Source organism: Hirsutella rhossiliensis (assembly GCF_020360975.1).
Source record: "Hirsutella rhossiliensis strain HR02 chromosome Unknown scaffold00001, whole genome shotgun sequence".
Taxonomy (NCBI): Eukaryota; Fungi; Ascomycota; class Sordariomycetes; order Hypocreales; family Ophiocordycipitaceae; genus Hirsutella; species Hirsutella rhossiliensis.
The window spans coordinates 2,071,041-2,096,027 of record NW_025408667.1 but is presented as its reverse complement, the minus strand read 5'-3'; the positions used below and the strand labels follow the sequence as shown (position 1 = coordinate 2,096,027).

Genomic DNA, 24,987 nt, shown 5'->3' with positions numbered 1-24,987 from the left:
ATCCGTACGTGCATGTATGTATGCTGGACAGCTGACGCGAGGGTCCGATTGGGCGGCATGGACGATTTCGAGGACTCTGCAGCGCATGGCCGCCCCAGCTCGGACGAACAAGGCACGGGTCGCGGCTACCAAGCAACTCATCCGCCCTGGTTGGCTGCGGCAAACAGAGGTGGAGGGGGGAGCGGCGGGGACGGAAGGCCGTGGCCCGTTGTAGGGTTGGAGCCGGTCGATGGATTGCGCCTCTTCCCCGAGTCGGTGCCGTTTGCTGCTGGCCTTTGCAAGGGGCGGTTGGACGTATCTGATGCTGTAACTTATGTACTGTACTCTGTACTTGGTTCTGTAATTAATTACGGCGCCATGTGTGTTTGCCTAGCACCTACTAAAGTACGTACTGTACGGACACTTGAGTACCTACCTAGGTACCTAGCCAGCTTACCTACCTTAAGGTAAGTAGATGTTAATTAATTAACTACCTACCTACCAGTAGCTTATGGGGGTGTTTGCTGCTGGGGGGAACTCGGCCGTGTGGCGGCGGGGACGACGGATGACGAGATCTGCGGTTCGCGGACCGAACATGTACTGTAGTATGTACTGTACCTAGGTACTCGGGCACTGTAGAGTACAGTGCAGTATAGTGCAGCACAGTGATGACCCTGTCTTGTCGCCCTAAAGTGTGCTCGCTGGGGGCCGTACTTATGCGCCCTGTCGACGCCGGACACGGCATGTACAGCCGTTTGTCGCTAGTTGCATGTCTCCGGGTCTCCGGACGGAACGGTCGAGGATGCGTTGCGACGAGGGCGTACGACAACCATGGCTTGCCTGCAGAAGACGAGTCTCGCCTTCTGCCAACAGATTTGCAACGGGGACGAGACCCAATGACAACCCACGGCATCGATGGACGCCCCCTGCTTCGGAACGGGCGTCGGCCGCCCCGTCGGCGTGCACCGGGACACGTCCAAGCCGAAGACCCTGGGCACCTGACTCTATGGCATGCATGCATCATGCACGTATGCTTCTTTCTTTGTTTTCAAATTCTCCCCCTCGAAAAAGTGAAGAATGACGGCCTCTTGGAGAAGAAGAGCCGCTAGTGGCTAAAACGTGGTGCTGATCAAGGAACAAGGGGCAGGGGGGCGCAAAGCTCCATGACTTCTACGCACAAGCACGCACACGCACACACACGCACACAAACACGCACACTCGCACGCACACTCGCACGCATAAGCATGGGAGCGACGGCCATTCACACCTAGCCCTAGAACCAACATATTGTGTGTGTGTATAGCGTGATCAAGGAGAAATGGGCAAAAAAGGGACGCATGAGAGGCTGTCAAAATGGGAGAGCAAAGGGCTCCCCCTCTTCCCTGGCCTCCATGTTTCTTATTTTAGTCACTTTCAGCCTCCATGTCTTGAGCCTTTTTTTCCCATGTTTCACCCTCTCTGTGACGAAGCACAAAACAGGAAAGACAAAAAGGAAAAAAACAAGGAGCGGGAAACTCACGGGGACGCATGGGCCTCCCGAGCATCGCTGGAGTTGCCCGCATAGCTAACGCCGTGCGTCCCCCTGGCCGGCTAACCAGGACGACGACGCTTCCTCCAACAAAGGAAAAACCACCCTTGGCTCCATACAAAGCTTGGCCTCCCTCCAGGAACAGCAGAGACAAGCAAAAAAGCAGAAGCTTCCCATTGTCTCATCCCTGCGTGTCTCTGGCGGATCAGTGCGAAACAACAGACGCCAGGCATCATCGTCGCGGCTGAAGAGCGCCGATGATGCAGACCGTCTTGCTCGTCGGCGGCGTTTCCGTCGTCTACGGCCTGTACTGCTATCTCTCCAACCTGCGGCACAACATCGCCGAGGCCAGGAGGAGCGGCTTCAACTATGTCGTCGTCCGTACGTCTTGCCCCTGTCCTTGGACATGAGCGTGTGCTGACGCCCCGGGCACGCACGCAGCCTGCGATCCCGTTTCCCTGCCCTGGCAGTTGACGCACCGCATATGGATGCGCATCATCATGCTGTTCCCCGAGAGCTGGTGGGAAGAATGGCTCGAGTAGGCGCCCCCTACCCCCTCCTCACCCCTTGTGTGTCACGAGAGACGGCAACGGACGAGAGACGACGAGGCCGGCTGACTGACAATGATGCTCGGCAGCCTCATGGTCCCCGACATGGCGTTTAGGACGGGTTTCGAACGCTTCAGGCGCCATGGCGAAGCCTTCCTCGTCGTCTCGCCCAAGTCGCTGCTCCTCCACATGGCCAACGCCGAGACGATCCGGCACGTGGCCATGCGGCGCGAGCAGTTCCCCAAGTGGACGGCCACGTACGACATCCTGCGGCAGTTTGGCGAAAACGTGCTCACGTCCGAGGGCCAGCTGTGGCGCACGCACCGCAAGGTGACTTCGGCGTCGTTCAACGAGCGCAACGCCGCCCTGGTCTTCCGCGAGGCCATTCTACAGACCCAGGGCATGCTGCGGACCTGGACGGCGGGCGCAGAGGCGCGCGGCGACGACGAGGAGGCCGAGGGGGGGCCGCTGCGGACCGTGGAGCAGGACACGATGCGCCTGGCGCTCAACATCATCGGCTACGTGGGCTTCGGCCTGCGGCTGCTGTGGCCCGGCCAGACGCTGCCGCCGGGCTCGGACCCGAAGCTGGTCAAGTACGCGTCGCTCGAGGCGCCGCCGGGCCACAAGATGAGCTTCGTCGACACCATGTCGAGCCTGATGGAGAACATCCTGCTGCTGCTGCTCATGCCCAAGTGGCTGCTGCGCATCCTGCCGTCGGCGCGGGCGCGCGAGTCGGCCGACGCGTACGACGACTACATCAAGTACATGGACGAGATGATGGAGGACAAGATGGAGGAGGCGCGCAAGGGCAACCGGGCCGAGGAGGGCATGGACCTGATGGGCCAGCTTGCGCGGACTGCGTACGGCGGCGGCTCTGCCGGAGGCGGCGGCGTCCCAGGAGGCGGCGACGGGAAAGCGCCGGTGCTGACGCGCGACGAAATCATCGGCAACGCCTTCATCATGTTCGTGGCGGGCCACGAAACGACGGCCAACACGCTGCACTTCAGCATGGTGCAGCTGGCGACGAACCCGTCTGCGCAGCGGCGGCTGCAGCGCGACATTGACGAGCTGCTGGGCGACTCGGACCCGGCGACGTGGGACTACGAGGCCCTCGTCAACGCCATGACGGCCAGCATGATGGGCGCGTGCATGTACGAGACGCTGCGCATCATCCCGCCCGCCGCCGAGCTGCCCAAGAAGGTGTCGGCGGCGCAGGACCAGGCCGTGTCCATGGACGGCCGGCGCTACGTCGTGCCGCGCGGGACGACGGTGTCGCTGGCCGTCGTGTCGGTGCATCAGAATCCGCGGTACTGGCCGCACGGCGAGAGCAGGGTGCGCCCGGGGTGTGATGACTTGGCCGACTTCAGGCCGGAGCGATGGTTTGAGAAGCAGGAGGCCGGGGGTGCCGGAGCCGGAGCCGGAGCCGGAGCCGGAGCGGCGGGCACCGCCCACAACAACACCAACGGAGGGACGAAGACGACGAAGACGACGAAGACGATGACCACGACGACCACGACAACGACGACAACGGCGACTACGAGCGACACGATGACGGCGGCGGCGGCGACGGAAGAGGACTTTGGCGGCCCCGCAGGCCCGGACACCAACGCGCAGCTCTTCCGGCCCGAGCGCGGGGCCTACATCCCCTTCAGCGACGGGGCGCGCTCGTGCCTGGGGCGGCGGATCGCGCAGGTGGAGATGATGGCGGCGCTGGCCGTCGTGTTCCGCGAGCACAGCCTGGAGCTGGCGGTGGACGAGGAGCAGCAGCCCGTGGCGGGCATGTCGCGGGCGGAGCGGCGGCGGGCGTACGGGCGGGCGCAGGCGCGCAGCCGGTGGACGATGCGGCAGGCCAGCAGCCTCATCACGCTCAAGCTGCACGGCGGGATGCACGTGCCGGTGCGGGTGGTGCCGAGGGGCCAGGAGCGGTTTGTGAGCTGGATGGATGACCATGTCGAGGCTGAGTGAGGCCCGGCTGTCCTGGGTTTGCACGTGGGTTCCATCTAGTCTTTTGGAGAGAAGAGAGTTGATGACTGCATTGCCCAGCTTGTCACCTCTTCTGCTTCTGCTTCACCTTGAACCTCATCTTGATGCCTATCTGCGTCTCTCATCGAGCATCGTTTGTTTGGCCATGTGCACGCCTCCATCTGTACATGGACTCTCGGCACTACGCCTTGATCAACCTCATCATCTTTGCATCAATCTATCCCGGCTACCCTTTGTTGTTGTTGTTGTTGACTTGGACAGGGTATTCCACGCTCAGAGTGAGTGCATGAGCCACAGTGTCAAGAGCCACCGGCTGGCCCAGCCACGGCCGCCTGCACGGCACCAGCCACAGTATGCACCGCGCGCAGCTCCTTCCCTCTTCTCCCCCCACTTTATTACAGCTAGTAGGAAAAATCAAAACATAAACAAGACAATCCCCCCCCCCCCTTGGTCACCACCACAACCATCATCATCACCACCGTAACCGCCTCCTCCACCGCACTCACAGGCACACGCGCAACAATCCGCGCCACCAGGATTAAAAAGCTACAGACCCGGGACGCAGGCAGAAAACTTGACTGCCACCATTTCCACATCGGTTCTCCATTATACTTTTCTCCAGGGACTCACCCCTCCCCCCCCCCCTGTTGCCTCGTCGTTCAACCTCCCAACAGGCGCATCCGTCAAAAACGCGTGCGCGCGCGTCGCTCTCAAACCGCGCCACACAAGTCAAAGGGCAGACCGGGGGGCGCATCTGCCCTTTCTCACCCATCCTTGCTTTTGCGCCCGCGCTCTCTTCGCAACGCGCGTTAATTTTGTACACGCAACGCATCCCCCATCATGTCTTCAGGAGCTCCCGCCGCGACGACAAACAGCTGGCTCAAGGCGCAGCGCAAAAGCGACCTCGTCGATCTGGCCGATAGCGTCGGCCTGACAAAGTAGGTGCTCCCCCCTTGGCATTGCTCTCTGCGGCGCAAGACACACAAGTATGGCAATGCAAATTGGTCTTGGCGCGTCGCGTTGAGCTCGCGACGACCTTGACCAGCTGCACTTGGCGACGCGCCGCCGCCGTTTTCACAACCAAGGCGCATCGTCGCTGACTTCAAAAAGCTATGAGGGCTTTAAAAAGGGCGAGCTCGAGGTGGCCCTCGACGAATTCATCGCCCAGCACAGCGCCCGCCTCGCCAGTCGTTCCGACCTGACGGGCTACTTCAACAGCCGCTCCAAGGCCCTCGGCTCGCCCGTCAAGAAGGAGAGGGAGGAGCCGGAAAGGGCGCTCAGGATTGTCAAGCGGAGGGCCAACACAAAGGTCGCCACCTCGACCTCTCCCATCGAGGACCCCACGTCCGAGTAAGCCTCGCCCGCGGCATCGTGCATGCCTGCCCCTACTGACGCTCAAAAGGAGCGAGGACCAGCGCGCCGTCTCGTCTGCCTCGGCCGTCGTCCACACCCCGGGCCGCAACCTCTCCCTGGCCGCTGCTCGCATTCCCCTGCCAGCCACGCCCGCCGACGTGGCCTACGCCGTCGACCGCTCCACCGTCGCCGTGCGCAAGCGCGTCTCCTCCATGTACCAGGAAAGCGGCATCACCGAGGCCTCGCAGGCCACGCGCGAGACGCTCAGCACCGTCACCAGCATCCTCTTCTGCGTCGCCGCCTTTGAGCTCTACTTTATCCGGCCCGAGATCCTCGCCAACCGCTACGCCTTCACCGTCCCCGCCGTCGCCCTCGTCGGCACCCCAGACTACCCCGTCTACCTGCCCGACATGTTCCTCATCCTCACCGCCAGCTTCTGGTCCCCGGCCCTGACCTGGGCCCTGACGGGCGTCGTCCTGCCCTGCCTCTTTGGCTACTTCTTCAACCTGAGCGCCACCAGCGGCGGCAGCGCCCCTGGCTCTCGCACCCGCGCCAGGGCCCAGGCCGCCGCCGACACCGTCGTCGACCCCCTGACCTTTAGCATCGTCAAAGCCCTCGTCTCGTACGTCGTCTACGGCCAGGGCGTCACCTTTGGCGGCCTGCTCAACGAGGCCGCGATTGAGCGCCTCAATGCCGCCGTCTACGGCGGCTACAAGGGCATGCTGGTCGGCACCGCCATCACCGCCCTCGTCAGCATGTACGACGCCGTCTTGCGGAGGTAGGACGACGACGGGGGAGCTTCCTCCCCTCGTCCCCAGACCGTGAGAAGGAGCTCCATCAGGGGGACATGTCTTCTTGGAGGCTTGGTGCGCAAGCTCTTTTTGTTCTTCCCCGCTCGGGAACCGTTTGTAGGGGAATTGGCGTTGGCCGAGGTGGCGTTGCTGGCGTCGCGTGACTTGGATAATACCAATCTTTGTCTTCGCTTTTGGATGGCCCTTGGCTGTTCCCCTGGCCTTTTTGCATCCCGTGCGCCCTTCGCGCCCTGCATGGCTCTCCTTGCTCTGCGTGCGCCCCCGCCGTGCCTCTCAATTGCTCGGCCTCGGGCCATCGACGCAGAGAGCGCCCGAGCAAGGGGTTGGTTGCGCAAAGGCACAGGTGGGAAAGGCATCCTTGGTCGGGAGTTGGTGGAGGCAGTCGTCCTTTTCCGCCACATACTTGCAGTTTTCTTTATCAATTTTTTTCGGCCTCGCCCGCCGCTCTGCTTCAGACCACCCTTGGCTCCCCGTTTGCGCTTCCGTCCATCGTCATGCGTGTGTGTATCCCCTCCCCCGCAGCCTTGCTTGCAACCCAGCAAGTGTGTGCGTGTGTGCGTGTGGTCGGGCAACGGCGGCGCCGGTCGTATTATCTATCCATCCCCCTCGTTTTTCGTCTCGCCAGTCCTTCTTCTCGGATGGGCTGCCCCCCTTTTGCTTTCCCTGGCTTCTTCAGTGGAAAGGAGACTGCCTCGAATGGGATGCTCTTTTTCGTCTGCTCTGCTGCGCTGTTCGGCTTTCACTTTGGGACCTGGACGGGGCAGACCGACGCAGATGCAGTGTCGAGGCGCCAGAGACACGAGGAGCCTACAGTACCAATCATTCAAGAGGGGATGAAATTCCATGCAACTCGTCGCTCACCACTGCCGGCCCTCTCCTGATCCACCACTGGTTAGAGTCTGAATTGTGTCTCGTCCTGTCTCCTCTCGAAACTCATGTGCTGCCAGAAATGTGCTGCCAGAACACTGCCGTCTTTACGATGCAAGGCATGGTCTAGTCTCACCCGCAAGTCTGCTTCATAGACCAACCTGTCTTATAACCCAAAATCGTGCGCCTTGAACCCAAAGTAAACGTACAATGTGTCGTTGAAAATCGCCCGCCGCCAACGCCTCGCGCCAGTTCCCGACCCCGTGAGCCAACCAGGGACGTCGGTTGGCCATGCTGTATCCATCCCATGCAAGAGCCCTCAATCCAGATGGACCCCCAAAAAAAAAGACAAGAAGAGAAACTCCACATCATGGCTCGGCCTCTTGCCGGCGTAATCCCCAGTCGCCTCGTGCCCGAAATCACTCCAACTCCTCCGAGGGGTGCTCGTGCTTGATCGGGTGCACCAGCATGCTTCGCAGACACATTCTCCCACTGCTCTCCGCGCCGCTCTCCTCCGACACGCCGCCTCGCTCGGTACCCGAGCCCTGGCGGCCGCCGCGGCCGTCCATCTGGGGGTAGCCCAGCCAGCGCCTCCACAACAGGCCGGCAAACTCGCTGTGGTAGTACCAGGTTGTGCCCTTTTGGTTGTGTTCGTTTTCGAGGTCGTAGGGTGAGTTCCTGCCAGACACCGAGTGGTGTTTGCCGCTGTTGAAGGCCGCGTCGATGGACGAGCCATGAGGTTGCCATGCCCGATCAAAGTAGGTGGGGTGCGGAGCATAGACGGCCTTGAGGCCGTGATGGAGCGCCACGGTAGGCGGGAACATCTCCGAGAACATGCTGTGGTGATGGCGCCACGTCTCCTCATGCATCGCCGTCAAGAGTCGCCGGCTCAACCGGGCGGCCGTGACGATGGCGCACCGCCGAGGCGGGTGCGATGCCGAGGGGTCCTCGTATCCCGTCACGTCGTTGGAGAAGACCCATCCAGACTCATGCGTGTCAAACATTGGGTTCAGCGTGATGATGTCGGCAGCCTCGCCCACGCCGCACTGCTCGGGAGGATGGCTAAAGTCGCAGCTTTTCGGCATGGCCGACTCGCCCCGTTCCTCGCGCCGCAGCGGCTTTCGACCCTTGAACTCGACGGGCCCCAGGATGCTCTCCTCGCCAGCATCGTCCACGTCTGCCTGCACCGAGGCCGTGAAGTTCTCCCAGGTGCCGTGGTAGCTGGGAATGTAGTAGCGGGCGTTGCGCTCCCACTGGAGCCGGCGCGGCTGCTTGTCGGCCCAGCGTCCGAGGCGGTCGAAAAGCTCGTAATAGTTGCCCAGGCAGCGCATGTCCATCTCCCAGTTCCAGATGTGCTCGTACTCTGGGTGTTGCATCGCGAACACCTGCAGGGGCATGTGAGCACTCCGGTAGACGCCGTGCAAGTCGGCACCGCTCTCGTTTTCCAGAGTTTCGCCGAATCCACCGGGGTAGAAGAGACGCATCTGCGGCTCACTCCAGAGCGTCGCGAGGCTGTGGAATTCCGGGGGAACATGGGAGTCCAGGAGTCGTTGCACAGTGAGGTCGTCGGCCCAAATAGGTTCGTCGGTGTCATGGACGTGGAGCAACAGATGCACCGAGTACTCGCCGCCGGACCTCAGGGACAGTTCGGTCACCATGGCGCGGAAGTTGAGAATGGCCAGGCTGGTCCATTTGAAGCTTTGGTAACACCGCACCACCACCGCCATGCGGCCCATCTTGTCGCTGGGCCTGTCTTGGCCGGTGGGCAGCTCTTGTGTCCGCTTGCTGGGCTCCAGGAACCGGTGGCTGTTGGCGGCGACGCATCGTTCCTGCGCCTGGCCCCAGTCCACCTTGTTGTAGTTGATCTGGCCCGTCTCGGCCCAAATCTCGTCGGTGCCGGAGCTCTCCGTCTCGGCGCCGACGCCGGCCCCACCCTCCATCTTGGAGTAGCCGAGTCCGTAAGGTCCATAGCGGCCGAAGCGATCAAAGCACACGTCGTCTCTGATGCCGAAGATGTCGTACGAGCCGAGCGCGGGCTCAGGCATGTGCTGGGGCACGCCCTCATAGGCGTACATGGCCGGGGCGGGCACTTGGTTGTCCGCGTCAAGGTAGCAGGTGCGAACGCTGTCGGCGGTATAAGGGTTATATACCTGGGGCACGGGGACTTCGTCGTTCAACGGCGGGGCCTCGAGGGGGGGATCCTGGCTGGTGTTCGGGTACTCGGGCACGAGATCCGCCTGGCTCACCAAGACCTTGAGACCATAAAAGTATCCGTCAAGGCTGCGAGGCAAGTCAGCTTGTGTTGTCGGTGGTTAGACGGAAGGGAAACGTACTGGTTGAAGCGGAGCCATGGCAGCCTCTTTTGGGCATCGTCTCCGCCAGTCGAGCCCGATGCATCACGTTGATCAGACGACCCCCTCAGACCGTCGTGCTGCTCGTTTTGCTTCTCGGAGCCGTCTTGCACCACGACCGAGATAGTGGCCGAGTCGTCGTCAGAGCCACCCTTGGGATGCTTGTGAAGCGGAAGCAGCTTGGCCTTGGCGTGCGAAGACAGGCGAGCCTTTCCAAGCTGGACAACTTCGGGGGCCGTGGCGTCAGAGCCGAGGAGGAAAAAGATGGCGAGCAACAACAGACTGGCCAGGGTCCATTTCAGGACGCGGCGGTAGAGACTGGAGCCGAGGACTGAACGGAAGCGTATGCCGCGCTTCTCGGAGGGCTGTTCTAGGCAGGGCAGCAGGGACTCGTGGTTGCGGTGCTCGGAAGAGCGAGAGCTTGAGCGGCTGCTCAAGCTCAAGAGAGAAGTAGCGCGCCCCATCTCCTCACGAGCGTCTCGAAGAGAGGGAACAGGCAAACATGCGAAGTGGCGGCGGGCGGCCAGACACGGATCTGGTGTAAGTCGGAAGGTTGTGCTCGTTGCGATGAGTTGAGGAATCAATGGGATCCGAAGGTAGATATAGAGTCGGGGAGCAAGACCGAGGCAACAACAACAAGGACCAGGGGTATGCGAGAGCGGGTTGGTTCAAGGAGCGGCGGCGGGAGTCGCGGGACGTGGTCTAGGGGAACTGCTGGATAGTAGGGAATGTGGGTGTGCAGTAGCCCAAGACGAGCAGGGACCAGGGTCGAGCGGTAGAGTCGGGGCGAGTATGTATAGGGGATGATAAGCGAAATCACCAACCGACGGCGGTCTTGAAACGGAAGACGAGAGGAGGTGAAGAAGACGCGAGAGTGTCCTGGGAGAGAGTGGGGGAGGTGGGGGGGAGACGAAACGGAAATAAGAAAGCTCCGGGCAAGGAGGGAGAGAGAAAGGAAGGAGAGGAGGAAGAGGAAGGCGAAGAAGAAGGTCAGAGGAGAGGAATGGGAGAAGGCAAGAGAGGAGGAGGGGCGGGGAGGGGCGAGAGAGAAGGAAGGATGGAGCGAGAAAAGGAAGGAGTTACAGTGACAAAGAGCCAAGGCTGGGTAGAAGAAGGAAAGAGCAGGCAAGAGAGGAAAGTAGAAACAAGGCCAAGGTGGGTGTGATATCGACCAGCAACGGCGGTGATTGAGTTTGGATTTGTGTATGTCCACGAGCGACTGGGGGTCGCACATACCGAAACCTGTTGTGTACACTGCCGCGCAAGTAACTCGCAGATATGAATAGAAAGAAAAGAAAGTGGATTCGATTCCTCGGCGCCGGGTTGTCTGCGATCCACACGGAGGCGGCGAGATCTGATCTGCGGAGGTGGATGCGCATGTGCAGGTACTGTACTCGGTACGGAGTAACTTACATCTCCCAGTACGTATTCAATACTGTAAGTACCTACCTAGGTGATGCTCCAGGGTCCTTGTCCTTTTCCCCCACCAACACCACCCGCTGTGCCACGCCGCACAACAGGCAGCCACAGCGAGTGTTTCAGCGAAACGAGGCCTCTGGAGCGGGCATTCCTCTGCTGCTGCTTCCAGCCCACGGTCCGTGTCTCCGTTGGCTTCGGTAACGCGTCGTCATGCTTGCCCTCCTCCAACGCCCAGTGTAGCGAAAATGCCTTTTCCAACTCGGCCGTGCCATCTAGCCGAGGCGCCACCGGCGAACAAAGCGCGCTGCACAGACGCAGGCAGGCCACCCGTTCTTTGGCGCCGCCCGCTGCGGACCCTTTGGCTTCCAGCTACCGGCGGCCACCGTACGGGGCACTACTAACCTATTGGCCACTGTGTCCGGGCACGCTTTACAGTGGATTTGTGCACCGGATGACTCGCTCGTTTTGTTTTGATGACGTAACTTAATGCAAATCGAAGTGGTTTTCTCGTCGTCAACCTTTCCAGCCACCGCCCGCCCGGCGAGAGAGACCCAATTGCATCACAACACCATTTGCATCACAGCACATTGCATCACAACAAGTCCGCATGCTCAATCGGCAGATATGCAGCCACTGCCGAAGCGAGCCGCGGCAAACCAACCACGCCCCGACATCCGACCGACGACTGCGTTCCAGCAAACGCGGCCGAGTGTTTGCTTCAGCTGTCCAAAACACCAAGGACAACAATACACACACACAGAACACTAATATTGGTCAAGGCGCTGCAGCTATCCAATCAACCCGGGCCCCTGGCCCTGGGCATGCCGAATCGGCCATGCAGGCTTGTAGATGGCATCTCGGGAATTGCGTCGAGTTGCGTCGAGGGCATTCACGTGTGGCGGGTGGACTGCGGCGTCGCATCGCTCCCTATATCTCGTCGATGATATTGCCAAGGGCGTCGCACAAGCTTCCGGAGGGCCCAAAAGCTTGTCAAGTTGCCCATGGGGCACATGTGTTTTGTTCTTCACGGTCAATGCAAACAAACCGTCTTTTGTACATTGTGCACTGCGGATAGACAGTTCGAGATCCAGCAACATGTGTCTCCCCCAAGACAAGACAGTGACATGGAGCAACTGCTCACAAGAGACACAAGTCCATTCTCCCTCTACCTCAAGAAACGATAGCCACCTTCCGTAGGTTTGATTCTCCCCCACAGTGGGGGGTCGAGGTGGAGTTATATTGGTTTCTCTGCTATACGAATTCTGTGCGAAGAGTTCACTCATTCATGAGCACGGATACGGATACACAGGGCGCAGCTTGTGGGTACAAACGTCGTCCCGGTGCGCCCCCGCTCCTCTTTGCCTCCCAAGGTTGCTGGCGTCTGCGCTCGAGCCGTCTCGCCACGCAAATAAGGGACGGATGGAACATGGATTGCTCCGAAGGAGGGTTGACAGGGTACAGGGATTTGCTTGCCGCTGGTGAGGATGGCCCGGTCGAGCAATGATGCGAGGCGAGGGACCGAGTGCGATTGGCACCTGGTGTTCGTACATCAAACAGCGAGGTGGGCTCTGCACAATCTATCATCCCTGCTCCGGAACGCTCCCTTGCCAGTGCTCTCTCTGTATGTATTGCCACTAAGTTAGTTAATTATCATGAATGTCCGTCCAGGATACAGTCAGTACTCTAACAATCTGTGCCACGAAAAGGGAGACAGATGTGCCCCGGACTCTTAGGTGATACAGCCATCTGCCAGGCACATCATCAACCGTCGGTCCATGTACACTCAGCTCAGTCCTGCCAAGAATACCTACACCCATGGACACAAAATACATATATATATATCCACTCCCCGGGACGTCTTGAAACCAGAGCATGCTCCGTGGGGATGCAGCGTCTCGAGCTGGCAACATTTCGTGCATCGTCAATGAAGGCCGCCTCTCGGCAACAACAAAACGCGTAAACAGGCATTTTGCACTAACACGCCGCCATGTTTGCCGGTGCGCCGCCGTCTCATTCTCTTCTCGTCAAGGTGTAGGGTAGCTGCTCGCGCGCGACGATTCCACGTAAAGACCGGTTTCAGATGGAACAGCCGTGACAAGTCGTGCACGTATCCTCGGCTGCTGTTCCGAAATGTCAGCCTTCTGTTCTTGGAAGGCTATCTATTCCATCCCGCGACCAGGCTGCCAACACAGATACTGTACGGTGAAGCCCTGTACGGTGAAGCCCCGTACGGTGGGACAGTCTCCGTTAAGCCTTTCCAACGTCCGTCATATGCCGACTATTCGTCATTATCCACGTGGCAAGCTCCCTTCTAGCCCTCGCCTGCACCGGATACCCCCCCCCTCTCTCTTCCGCCGCCCCTTCTCCTCCCTCATCGTCACTCCGCCGCCCCTTCTCCTCCCTCGTCGTCACTCCGCCGCCTCCCTCCCCTCGGCCCTCCTCCCTTGCCTCCATCCCTCCCCCCACCGAATCGTCGCCACGACGCCCGCCGTCGACGCCACCAGCAGCCCGGCCGAGATGGTCTCGAACCAGCCGACGCCGACGCCCTCGACGGCCGGCAGCACCACGGCCGTGCCCAGGCACCCGGCCAGGTACCGCACAAAGTAGTTGGCCGCCGTCACCTCGGCGCCGTGCCCGGGGATCACGTCGAGGCAGTACGTGTTGAGCGACGGGAAGCTGAACAGCTGGCCCACGCCCTGCACGAAGAGCGCCAGCGCCGGCACCGCGATGCCGCCCACCCGCCGGTCCACCGCCCACCCGTAGACCAGGATGCTCGCCGGCATCACCACCCCCATGAACGGCACCGCCGACCGCAGCCGGTCCTCGGCCACCCGCACCCCGCCGCGCCGCCGCACCCACGCCCGCACCGTCCGGTCCGCCCACCGCCCGCCCACGAACGTGCCCAGCAGGTACCCGCTCCCCGGCGCCAGGTAGAAGAGGCCCGACAGCAGCGGCGTCTGCAGCCGGAAGCGCGGGTTGAGCACGTACCGGATCGGCGTCAGCAGGCTGTACATGTTCCACACCAGCGCCGAGCTGCCGCACGCCACCAGCACCTGGTTCCAGTGCCGGAACAGCCGCAGCGGCCGCGCCGGGTTCACCATGGCCAGCACCGCCGCCGCCTTCTGCCGCCGCGTCTGGCCCGCGAGCTCGGCTATGCGCTTGCGGTGGATCGTCTCGGGCACCAGCAAGAAGACGCCCACCGCCGCCGTGCCAGCCAGCGCCGTCTGGAGCCAGAATATGCTCGTCCACGACGTGTATGTCACCATGATGCCGCCGAGGAATGGCCCGAATGCCGGTCCGATGAGCGTGCCGGACAGAAACCACCCAATGGCCGTCCCGCGCTCCGTCGGGCGGTATGTGTCGCTTTATTTGCCGTTCGACGAGAGATCAGTCACGCCCGTGTCAACACCGCGTTGCGCTGCCGTTGGTCCGCAAGACGCTTATACGCGGCCACATTCTCGACGCCCCGCAACCACCCACCACCGGGGAACGAGCTTTGGCAGCGAATACACAACAGAGGTTGAATTCTTGGGGATTCTTGGGAATTATTAAGGAACAAGTACGTACCCTATGCAGGCAGCGCCCAGCAGTATAAACGCCGTTCCCTCAAACGCCGTGGCCGCGCGAAAGACGAAAAAAGCAACCAGCCCCGGCGCCAGCGCCGTCGCCGCGCTGAGCAGGAAGAAGAGCGCCGCCGTCAGCAGCAGCACGGGCCGCCGGCCGAAGACGTCGCTCAGAGGGCCCCAGACGATGGGCGACACGCCCATGAGCACCATGTAGCCCGCGTTGCTGGCGTTGATGACGGCCCCGGTCGTCTTGTACTCGGCCGCCACCTCGGGCGTGGCCGCCAGGACGCTCGTGCTGGATTGCGGCGAGAGGAAGGCGCAAAAGGAGCACACGGCCACCAGTATGCGCTTGCGGCGCGGGCTGAGGCGGTGGTACATGGCGTCGTCGTCATCGGCGGCGGCCGAGTTGTCTCCCGGTGCCGTCTCCTTGTCGTGAGCCGGCAGGTGGTGATGGTGGATCGTGTCGGGCCCGGAGACGTGGGAGGCGCACCGGTACGCGTCGACACCGGCCGGCGCCGGCGCCGTCTTGGGAACGGACCCAATCTTGTCCTCCTCGCTCCCACGGCCGGCCTCCACGTCATCGGAGTGCTGCCGCGACCGGTCCGATGACGCCGTCTCAGATAGCTCGCCCCGTGACTTTTCCAGTGCCATGACTGGCCGGAGAGATGCAGCGTAGACGAGAGGGCGTCCTCATGGAGTGTTGTGTGTAAGTGATTGGAGGCCAATTCCCAATGCCTGCGAGTGCCAGACAAGGACAGATTCGCAACGGAGACTCTTTGTCAACTGGGCACATCGACCTAGCAAGGAAGCCATCGTGACCCTATACAAGATATAAGAGAAAGAGGAAGGGGGGGGGGGAGGTGCAGACGCAACGGCGGCCCAAACCGGCGCCCCGTCGGGCATACGAGAGGGGAGCGGAAATACCATGCCGACCACGGAGTCCCATTGCCGATTCTCGGCAACGACGGAGGTGGGAGCCGGCTACTAACCACATACACCACACCGCCGGGTAGGCACCGTAATACCGATGTAGCCAGCAGGCTGCATCATTTGGGGTGTGGCTCATGTCCGGATCGGCATCCGTTACCGCAGGACGAATGATGCTTCGCTTCCCGCGGTATTCCCGGCACCACGATGTCTGCCTCTCTGCCCAGAAGATCCGTCTCTGTAGGCTGCATGCTAAACGCAGATGATAGATAGCTCGGGCCCCGTTGTCCAAGACATTTATGAACCCATCTGTAATCCTAGAAAGCTGGAAACCGCTGCCTTTCGTCCCTCTTTGCTATGCCAAGTTGAACACCACAGGGGCAGCATCATCATTTTCTCCAGCCAACATCACGCTTGCACATGCACAGATACACATGTACAAGTACGAACCAAGTTAAGACATGGCAGCATCAAGTGACAATGAGTATTCAGTCGACCTTGGACCCCCTAGCTACCAGACAAGTGCTCCATGAGGCAGCTTTCCGCCCAAACCGCCTCACATCCGTCTCAGACCGACGCCTTCTCAGAACCCGTAAACACGACTCCGGGCTAGTAAGCCCGCCCTTTCCCAACGCCAGACCATGCTGTACATGATATTCCAGAACATCAAAAGGCGCAATACCATGCTTTCTTCATAGTCGTGTCTCATGGGGTATATCCACCCAAAGCATCAAACGTCCCGCCCAGCTTCCCCTTCTGCACACCGTCTGTACATCAATTGGGGGGCTCTTATGCGAGCAGCTTCTGCACCCGCTCCTGAATCACTCGGTCCACGGGCTGGCCGTTGCGCTGCACCACCACATTCTCCCGCCCCCCAATCGTCACCACCCTCAGCCATTCAGGGGCCACTTCCGTCGCAATCAGCCTGACGCAGGCCATGCCTTCTTCCTTGGACAGGGGCATCCGCAGCGAGTCCCGGAGCTTCTCCGAGATGGCCATCATGGTAAAGGCCTGCCGCGGCAGCGAGAGAGGATTCGATAGGCTGAGCATGGAAATGGTGGCTGCCACGTCTACGACGCGGTTAAGGGCCGCCCGCCGTTGAAGCTCGGGTCCGGCTGGGGCAAGAGGCTCGTTGGCCTTGGCGAGCTGCTTGAGGCGCAGCCGGTCAAGGAGACTCATCTTGGTGCCGTCGGGGTTGAGCATCGGGTTGTTGATAACGGCTTGTTTCCTAGACTCCTTGTCTTGCTGCTTGGCCTCGCGACCGCTCTTGAGTTCGGAAAGCGCTTGTTGGCCTTTGACGATCATGGGACTGGCCTTGGTGCCTGCCCCCATGTCGGTGATGGCAGCCTTTGGGAGGTCGTCGAGGGACAGGCTCTCGAGAGTCACGCCAACGTCCGCCATATCGTCCATGGCGCGCTCAGCACAAAAGGCGTCGATGTTTTGGCGAAACTGCCTTATGAGGCGCTCCTCGTTGATGGGGGTGCCATCGTGGCCGGGCTCCAGCTCTATGCACACTTTGCCACGGCCGTAATCAGAAATGATGAATGTCGACGGCGCGTCGGGCTTGGCGGAATAGGCCTGGATGGCAATGCATCGCCGAATGTCCTCGACGGTGACCTGCCGCTTACCCCACGTGCGCGAGAGGTTGGGGACGATGGTGCGGACGTCGATGGGGGCGTTGCTGCCGGCATGTGCGATGTGAAGCGTGACAGTCTTGAGAAAGGCCTTGTTCAGGCGGACGAGGTCGGCAAGGTGTGGAGGAAGCGGCTCCTCGATTGTCCCGTCTTTGTTGGCGCATTTCTTGCTCTGAAGGATGTCGTCGATCTTTGACTGTGCCGTGCTGCCCTGACGTCGCGACTTGGCGATGACGGTTGACTGGCTGGGCTTGTGTACGCTTTGGGCTCTCGGCGGGGCCGCCTTTGCAACGCGCTTTCCCTTGGGTGTAGACTTGACAGAGGCGGCCGACAGGACCCGGGAGTCGGGGCGTCGACAGGCCCTCTTGGGCGGAGCGGGATCGGCCTCCTCGTCGCTGCTGGGCGGGAAGGAGACGGTGCGGCTGGTGAGCCTGCTGGGAAGCTGGACCTCGATGGAGGCGGCCTTCCTCTTGCGGGTCGTGGTTGAATCTGCGCCGACCACAAGACCTTTGTCGGCGGATGTGTCGTGCAGGGTTGAGCTCTTGGAGACGCGCGCGTAGACGCCGATGGACTGGGCGGCCGGGGGAGGGGGCGCCTGAGCGAGTCGCTTCCTCGTGAGTCGAGGCATGGCCATGTTGCTTGTTCCTTCCGGTACGGGCGAGCAGAGGGAGAACGAAGCGTCAAGAGCGGATGAAGTGGACGCCGGCCGTGAAAAGCAGTAGCGACAAAGGGCGTTTGCTTGCGAGAAGGTGCGTCTCTGGGTCGTTGCTGCTGACAAGACGGGATCTGGAGAACAAAGCGGAAGGTTCTATTCAGTAGCCAGAGTCGGATTGGGTCGTGGACGTGGTGATTCGCAGTCGCGGCTGGAGTGGTGGCTCTGGAGATTGATGGTGGGAAGTTGCAGAGAGAGAAGCTTCGAGTGGGCTCACCTAGGGGGGAAAATAGTCGGTCGACGCGTGCCGAGACGCGTTTGGTTGGGGCACGGCGAGACGCGTTAAGTGACGTACCGGAGCCTTACGTAAGATACTTGTTTCTTCGTACCTCGTCACTTTGGCTCCCGCCATCAAACCGTCCGTCACCACCCTACGAAGCCGCAGCATCTGGGAGGAGCACAGAGGGAATACAACGATGAGCATGTCGCTCTCGTGCACCTAAAGAGCATGTCCCCTCGCTCGCCCGTCACGGACGAGGAGGAGCAAGAGTGGTCGCTGGTGTCTCTTTGGTCAGTGCACGGACGGGTTAAAGATGATACGTAGTACGTAATAATCCGGATTGACTCATCCGGACCAGAACTCAAAAAAAAGTGAACGCTTGCTCTAATAGGGCAATAGCACGCAGCAGGCGGGGAGGATGGGGGAAATGCCACCAACACGTGGCATGGCGGTGGTGCCGCGGGGGAGTCGCCGTGCGTGCGGCTTTACCAGGACTCTCTCGGTTTTTGTGACACCGACTCCCATTGTGCGCGCAGTTTCGGTTGGCTGGTTCTTTCAATACTTGTCCGCTTGTTGGTGACGGGCTCATCCGTCTTGATAGGCTCGCACGGCCCGTTAGTCGACCCCCGACACTTTAGACGAGCTCCTTGCCCTGATTTTCTTCCGCCCGCGCATAGCGCCGAGCCCTGACAATCCATCGCGCATAATCATGCCTGCCTACCCGAGCCATCGTCTGCGCAATTTGTAAGTTAGGTACGGATGCGCATTTTCCACGCGTCACACAGAGTCGCCCATTTCCCGCGACCCGTGCACCACGCATCACGCAATTAACGTTGAAGCACGTTATGGTATTGGCATGGTTCGTTCAGCGCTCCTCACTATCAAGCGAGGGAGAAAGTCCCCATGGAGCTACCTTGTCTGCGACATTGCTGCAAGGCCTCTCTCGATGCCTGTAGCTGTATGTCGGTGACCGCGTAACCGCCCGCTCTTTGGCCCAATCACTCCTCTCTCTACTCCGTCCGCTCTCCAGCTTGCGTCCGGTCAAGCTGCAGGCAACAAATCACCGCCCGCATCGCAAAGGCGCCACTCGACAAGCTCCAGCCCGTGATGAGAGGGTTTCATTAGCGGGAAGGGCTAACACGAGCCATGGCCTCCCGTGGCCCTCAACAATGGCCGCTGAAGACAAAGAACCTATATTCCCGTATTTTTTTTGTGCTTACCGTGAAGCGCCGGCCGAGACTGGGCCAGCAGGCCAGTCATATCTCCTTGCGTTGGTCTCCTAACCCCTTTTGTGTTTCTTCATCTACCCGATATGCCTTCTTTGTCCATGTCTACCGTGACCGCCAGTTTTCCCGCTTGGCTGTGATCCCTGCTTACTGCCGTAACGCCGTCAAGGTGTCTCGAGTGTACACGGACCCAAGAGATGCACCCGCACCCATGGTCCGTTCTATCCATGTGCGAGGTGCTCCAAATTCAAGTGTGCGAGGGAGCCGGGCTCCTCTCATGCTGTGGTGTAACGCTGGCATCGTCTGCTCAGCGACGAGCGGGAACGTGCCAGTGGTCAGCCCTAAAGCTGACGGGACTGGGAGGCGGCGGCGCCGGGACGGTATAGTCATCCTCTTGAATACGGCGGACGGGCGTCGATGGCCGGTTGTCGCCCGAGGTGAGCGTCGCGTTGAGGCTGTTGTACAGGTCGTGCGACGTCATAAGGCGGAGGTTGTTGCGCGGCGACGTGGATAGCGCCAAAGGCGAGGCGACCTGGGGGCTCGGCATTGTGCACAGCTGGCAAGAGATTGGGATTCTGGTTTGGTTTCTCGGGGCGTAAAGCGAACTGCAATGGGCAAAGCAGTCAGCGTTTGAATGCTCGGGGCCAAAGGTGGTTTTGTGCGCTGAGCTTTCGGGGGTGGCCTACGTACTGTTCAGTCGGTAATTGCGTCTTGAGTTTGCTAGACAATGCCGGCGGGAGAGCTTGCGTGTCGATTTGTGGGTAGCTGATGGAGCCTAGCCCGGGGCCGTCTGATGCGAACGCAACAGATGTGACAGACGTTGATGAATGGAGGGTTGGCGGGTGGTTCCGTGATCCACAGCAGCCGAGCGCTTCTTGACAAGACAAAGTCAAAGTCTGGCGAGCACAGTGTTTTTGGTTGCGCGTGGCGGAGGCCGCGCGAGGTTGGCTGGATGATGGTGAAAAGGGATGGGCGGGTTAGCTTTATGTTATAAAAACGAGGGACGGCGCAAGCTTCGAGCGGAGGTGTCGAGTCGAGAACGCAAAACACAATCCGCTCAAGGGAAAAAAAGAGGCAGAGAAAGAGGGAGGTGGGGAGAGAAGGAAGAAGTGAATTTATTCCCTCGAGCTGTCGCGGCTCAAGCTACCTGTCGAGCAAGTATCTGTACAGGCGCCTGGGAAGGAGGAGAAGGGGGTGCAGCAAGGATTCAGAATGTGCAGGGTTTGTTCGCAAGCGAGACCGAGGGCGATGAAATCCTGGGGAAGACAAGACGGTTGGCCAAGACTGGGGAAGAAAGGTAACGTAGCAGTACACGTACCGAGGTACCGTACCGACGCGACTGGAGGAAAGGCCAGGGTGTCCAGGTACTTGTTTGTTTGCGTGCGGATGCCGAATACAGATATTGATGCGCCTCCCTTTTCCTACTTTCCCCATTCGCCCTTGAATGGAAGGAAGGGCAGGGCCAAGAAGAAAAGAGGGATTTGGAGCTGGAGGGAGAAGGATGGGGGTGGGGGGAGAGTACGGGGCAGAGAGCTACGGCCACGACAGGCGTGCGAATATCTGAGGTACCGATGATACAGTACGAGACGCTGTGCTTGACGTCGTTGGCGTCGGTGCCTGAATTCCTCGGCAGAGTACCCAAGATGGGACTGCTGATGTCAAGACAAGGCCATCGCCGACCACGAAGCGTCCAAGTGCGTGCCGTCCCATGCGCCCTCAGACCTGCACTAACGCGTAGTGTACTGACGTGTAGTGTACTGACGTGTAGTGTACTAACGTGTAGCTTTAGGTACCCGGCCAAGGGGAATGCCAAGCGAGCGGCCATGTCGGGCTTCCAGAAGTCTCGGCCGAAAGCGTCAGCTCGGCATTCATTGGGCAATTGTAGCCTGCCGGGCAATCAACTGTATATCGTACTGTAATACTCATCGAACTGCCTCCGCTTCACTCCGTCCGTCTCAAAGATGGCCATGAATCCTCGGCCTACCCCCTGGGCAGGCTTCTATCGAGGCATCTTCGCATCCAGTCTGCAAGGCGACACGAGGCATCCTGAGTGTAGTAGAAATACTCGAAGCTTCAGTAAATACATACAAGCGCGGCAGAAGATGCCGACGAAACAGAGCCCTACCAAAAGCCCTTATCACGACCAGAGGCACGCCATACATCAAGCAACGAATGAATACATGTCCTTCCCTCCTGGCTCATCCCGTACCGTTGTCCATCCGCATCGTCGTACACGCCTGGCACACGCCAGTGTCTCTCGCATGCACGCTTCGGGCAAACCGGACCAAGGCCTTTGAGCCAAGCCGCCTTCGTCCAGACAGCCAATCGTCGGACTGTTCCCTCTAAACTTCCATCCATCCACGCCCTTATCAAGGCGAGCGCTCTTGCTGTGCTGTACAAGCCATCCCGTTGATTAGTAGGGAGGTGGGGGATCCGTATAGTGCGTAACCTGCTGCTTCGTAGCCAATGTCCATACCCGTCCATCTCCTTGAGAACAGCATGCACACGGCCCTCTAGCTTTGCTGCAGTATGCCTGCGACGGGCAATCCCGGGGGGAGGAGCTGGAAGAGGGAGGCCTTGTCCCGGCTGGCCTTCCCGATGAAGCCCGGCTCCCCAGAGTGCGTATGGAGATCAAGCCATTTTTCTCTTTTTCAGTACTCGCCCCATGTCAGTTCAAAACGAGAACCCTAATGTCCTTGCTCACGGCCGTCGTCGTGGACCGACTTTCGCAGCGCGCAAGGTGAATAGACGTTCGCCTCCCCTACACCCACCGCAGAGAGCGACACGTGGTGTTCTGAGTAGATCAAACATGTCGATCCGCTGCGCACCTCTACCCCAAGCAAAAGGTATCACCAAACTTAATGTCTATTCATTTCATCGTAAACACACGAGTTCACGTGTTCGCTTCTGGCGGCTCGTCGTGGCTGTTTCCACAGGCCCAACCGTCAAGGCCTAACCACCGTGACCCGGGGCAAAGAAGCTTTGGGGACAAAGGCCCAATATGCCTCTCGTTACATACACATTTGTTTGGCCCATCAGAAGGACTCTTGCATGATCGTCCCGAGTGGCTCCCTGAACGGCTTTCTAGCTGCAGAGGCGGAACAAGACACCCCCCGCCCGGCCCCGACTCTCTCCGACATGGCTCTCGTCGATGCACTTGGGATGTATAATGAGATTCCTCGCCCGGGAATACCGGCAGAAAAGACGGTCACCCGGATATACGCAGTCATAACTTCGAGTCTAGTACAATGTCTCGGCTACTCTCTTGCCTCGGCAGCGCACACCAAGCGCAAAACGAAGTGGGCATCGACCTCCCAAGCTAAAGCAGAGGATGAAATGTTCTCAGCCGGCCTGCCACCGTTCGCGTGCTCGGGCCGGTAGCCGAATTGATGCCCCCCCACAGTCCTCAAAGACTTGCCCGGGGGCAGCAACGTGCGTGTCCAAGCGCTTGCATTGATACCACGTAGGTCTTCGGAACTCTTGCCCGGTAGTCTGCCAGGTACGTGCCGATGTTGTCAAGCAAGTGGTATCATAGAGGGAGGCTGTCTTCTCGCGAAGCGCGTGCTCGGCTCTTCGACTTCCAAACACGGTGCTCATACGCATGCACAGTTTGCCGTGCTGCGGATGATGGGAAAGCCAGAGCCGGGATTCCCCATGGAGCAAGCTTGGGGGAAGCCTCTGCTGTCTTCACCGGGATGTCGAATGCATAAGCGCAGTATTCGTGTCTTGCCGTTTTGTGTGCCTCGCACACACATCAATGGCTGAACCGTCTTTCCCCAGGTTTCTCGTCCAAGACACCCCCCCCTTCCCACTTGGTAGTGCTGGCATGTGCAAGCACGCCCTCATTAGACCTGTGTACCGTAACTGGCCCCTCGATGGCGTCTTGTAGTCTGGACTCCCTTGCGCACCGCCCGAAATGAGCGCGCGGCCAGACGTGAAATTTGGCCGTCAGGCCGGCTCGGCCGCTCTGGAGGGCGAGTCTCATGGCATTGACGGGTCGAGGAATGAACACAGAGACATGTGTAAAAATAGTAGATTACAGAATGGAGAAGAGGAAGAGAAGAAAAGGTGGTCAATGCCATGGCAATCCGGTCCAGGAATGTCCTCGCCTCGCCCCGCCCCTGATGCCGAGCGGGAGTGGGGTGACAAGAGACCCGAGCCATGCATCATCCCCTAATTATGCAGGCTTTTTAACGGTCCACGCCCATGTAAACATGACACGCACGCACCAATAAAATGTTGGAAAAAAGAAGAAGAATGAAATTGAGGGCGATGCACGTCATGGCTCCCGGGCCGGACGGATCGGAACCCCTTGCAGCAGTGAGCCTTTCTTGCTTATTACACAATCCCAGCAGCCCCTGGCGGTATTCGTTGTGGTGACTTCAGCACAGTACGGTAGTTAAGTTACTCGTTACCCCCACGGGCCAGCTGGAGTGTCTCGCGGTACGGTATCGGTACTGGCATTGCGGCGATCCCTGTCACGTGATCTGAATGAGCCAGCACGTGACCGACAGCTGCGAGGAAATTTGAGGGATCAAGACCACTCAAGACCACCGCAAAGGCCTCTCTAGCTTCATCATCATCATGCAATGCATACACATCACAGAGTCATCGTCTCTCACGATAGCCTCTTCTTCTGTGAGCGACAGGCATGTACCGTCTGCTGCAGCCAATGTCGGCAGTAGCTCATCTCTCCCCCACAGCATAATGAGACAAGGCATTAGAGTCTTGGCTACGGACATTGAAGAATGCAGGGAGTTTTTAGTCAGAGAGGGAGGGAGAGGGCAAGCCCCAAATGATACGTCAAGACAGTGTGGGGGGCTTTGGAAGCTCCGGCTCCGAGGATACAGTACCGAGACACAGCCTGGCCATGCTTGGAAGAGCCAACCCGTCCGCCTCGGTCCGTCCAGTCCTTTCATCCGCTTCCACGGCCGAATTATCCAGGGCACCTGCCATCTCTTGCTTGTCAACCGCCAGTCGCATTTTTACAGCCTGAACTAATCATCTGCCTGTTTAAGCAGGGCGGCAGGGCAGGCGCCTTTGTAGCCCGCATTAGAATTTATGCCCACGGGGCAAATGATATCGAGCCAGGAGACTCCGTAGCGGTATACTAAACTCTATAGCCGTATTTGTATAGCATACGCCGACTTCATCTTTATTCGGGCACAACTACCATCTCTAATAAAGAGGCTGGGACCGTAACTCACCGCAAGACCAGCCATAATAAGCTGTCAGGGCAGAAAAGGACTTAAATTCACGTTAATAACACCTCCAACAGGGGTGTCCCTATTTTGCCTCGTATAGCGGTATTTAACCAGCTTCACAATTATAAGCCCGGTTGCGGGTCCCCGCCAGACAGATTAGCGAGGGTTAAAAAATCCATTCCGGAAGTTACGCCAGCTAGTTGGTCCTCTATTTGACCCCCCGGGGAGGTTCTAATGCGCTGTGGTGTCTGAAAGCCTAACCCAATTGTCAGGGGGGTTACCTATGTCTCCTAAACCTCACAGTATACACATTGCCAGATAAGCCCCTATTGGGCTCTGAGGATAGCTTGCTGGCCATACAAGTACAGCCATCAACCTAGGGGATGTGTCAGAGCAGAACGAGAACTTTAAATACGCGTTAATAACACCTCCAATGGGGGTGCCCCTACTTTGCCCGGTGTAGCGGTATTTAACCAGCTTCACAGAAGCTGTCTGGCGCAAACCTCGGGAAATAAGGACGTCGTACGGGTAGTTCTATACAGTACTAAGCATTTGTATTTTAGAATGACCTTGGAAGATATATCGCATCAGTACGTACTATCTATCCATATCATATGTACTTGTGCTGCGGCCCAACGGTTATCTTGTGACTTGGCAC

The 24,987-nt window shown here is 59.5% G+C and overlaps 6 protein-coding genes across 6 annotated transcripts; 2 read left to right on the top strand and 4 right to left on the bottom strand.

The window, feature by feature from the left end:
- Window positions 1-1,767: 1,767 nt before the first annotated feature.
- HRG_00248 (cytochrome p450 domain-containing protein) lies at window positions 1,768-4,020 on the top strand (the record flags this gene model as incomplete). The annotated part of the gene is made up of 3 exons (XM_044858719.1): window positions 1,768-1,888; window positions 1,949-2,045; window positions 2,145-4,020. The coding sequence occupies 3 exons, from the start codon at window positions 1,768-1,770 to the stop codon at window positions 4,018-4,020; spliced, it is 2,094 nt and encodes a 697-aa protein (XP_044725119.1).
- An 858-nt stretch (window positions 4,021-4,878) lies between these two features.
- HRG_00247 (putative cupin -type protein) lies at window positions 4,879-6,173 on the top strand (the record flags this gene model as incomplete). The annotated part of the gene is made up of 3 exons (XM_044858718.1): window positions 4,879-4,976; window positions 5,149-5,388; window positions 5,441-6,173. 3 exons carry the CDS (start codon window positions 4,879-4,881, stop codon window positions 6,171-6,173), a joined length of 1,071 nt encoding a protein of 356 aa, XP_044725118.1.
- Window positions 6,174-7,489: 1,316 nt separating this feature from the next.
- HRG_00246 (Major facilitator superfamily transporter) lies at window positions 7,490-9,885 on the bottom strand (the record flags this gene model as incomplete). Its single annotated transcript, XM_044858717.1, has 2 exons — window positions 7,490-9,350; window positions 9,404-9,885. The coding sequence occupies 2 exons, from the start codon at window positions 9,883-9,885 to the stop codon at window positions 7,490-7,492; spliced, it is 2,343 nt and encodes a 780-aa protein (XP_044725117.1).
- Window positions 9,886-13,248: 3,363 nt separating this feature from the next.
- Window positions 13,249-15,057, bottom strand: HRG_00245 (major facilitator superfamily domain-containing protein; the record flags this gene model as incomplete). The annotated part of the gene is made up of 2 exons (XM_044858716.1): window positions 13,249-14,203; window positions 14,408-15,057. 2 exons carry the CDS (start codon window positions 15,055-15,057, stop codon window positions 13,249-13,251), a joined length of 1,605 nt encoding a protein of 534 aa, XP_044725116.1.
- Window positions 15,058-16,122: 1,065 nt separating this feature from the next.
- On the bottom strand, window positions 16,123-17,024 carry HRG_00244 (DNA mismatch repair protein Msh2; the record flags this gene model as incomplete). Its single annotated transcript, XM_044858715.1, has 2 exons — window positions 16,123-16,911; window positions 16,962-17,024. The coding sequence occupies 2 exons, from the start codon at window positions 17,022-17,024 to the stop codon at window positions 16,123-16,125; spliced, it is 852 nt and encodes a 283-aa protein (XP_044725115.1).
- A 2,408-nt stretch (window positions 17,025-19,432) lies between these two features.
- Window positions 19,433-19,672, bottom strand: HRG_00243 (uncharacterized protein; the record flags this gene model as incomplete). Its single annotated transcript, XM_044858714.1, has 1 exon — window positions 19,433-19,672. One exon carries the CDS (start codon window positions 19,670-19,672, stop codon window positions 19,433-19,435), a length of 240 nt encoding a protein of 79 aa, XP_044725114.1.
- Window positions 19,673-24,987: the final 5,315 nt, after the last annotated feature.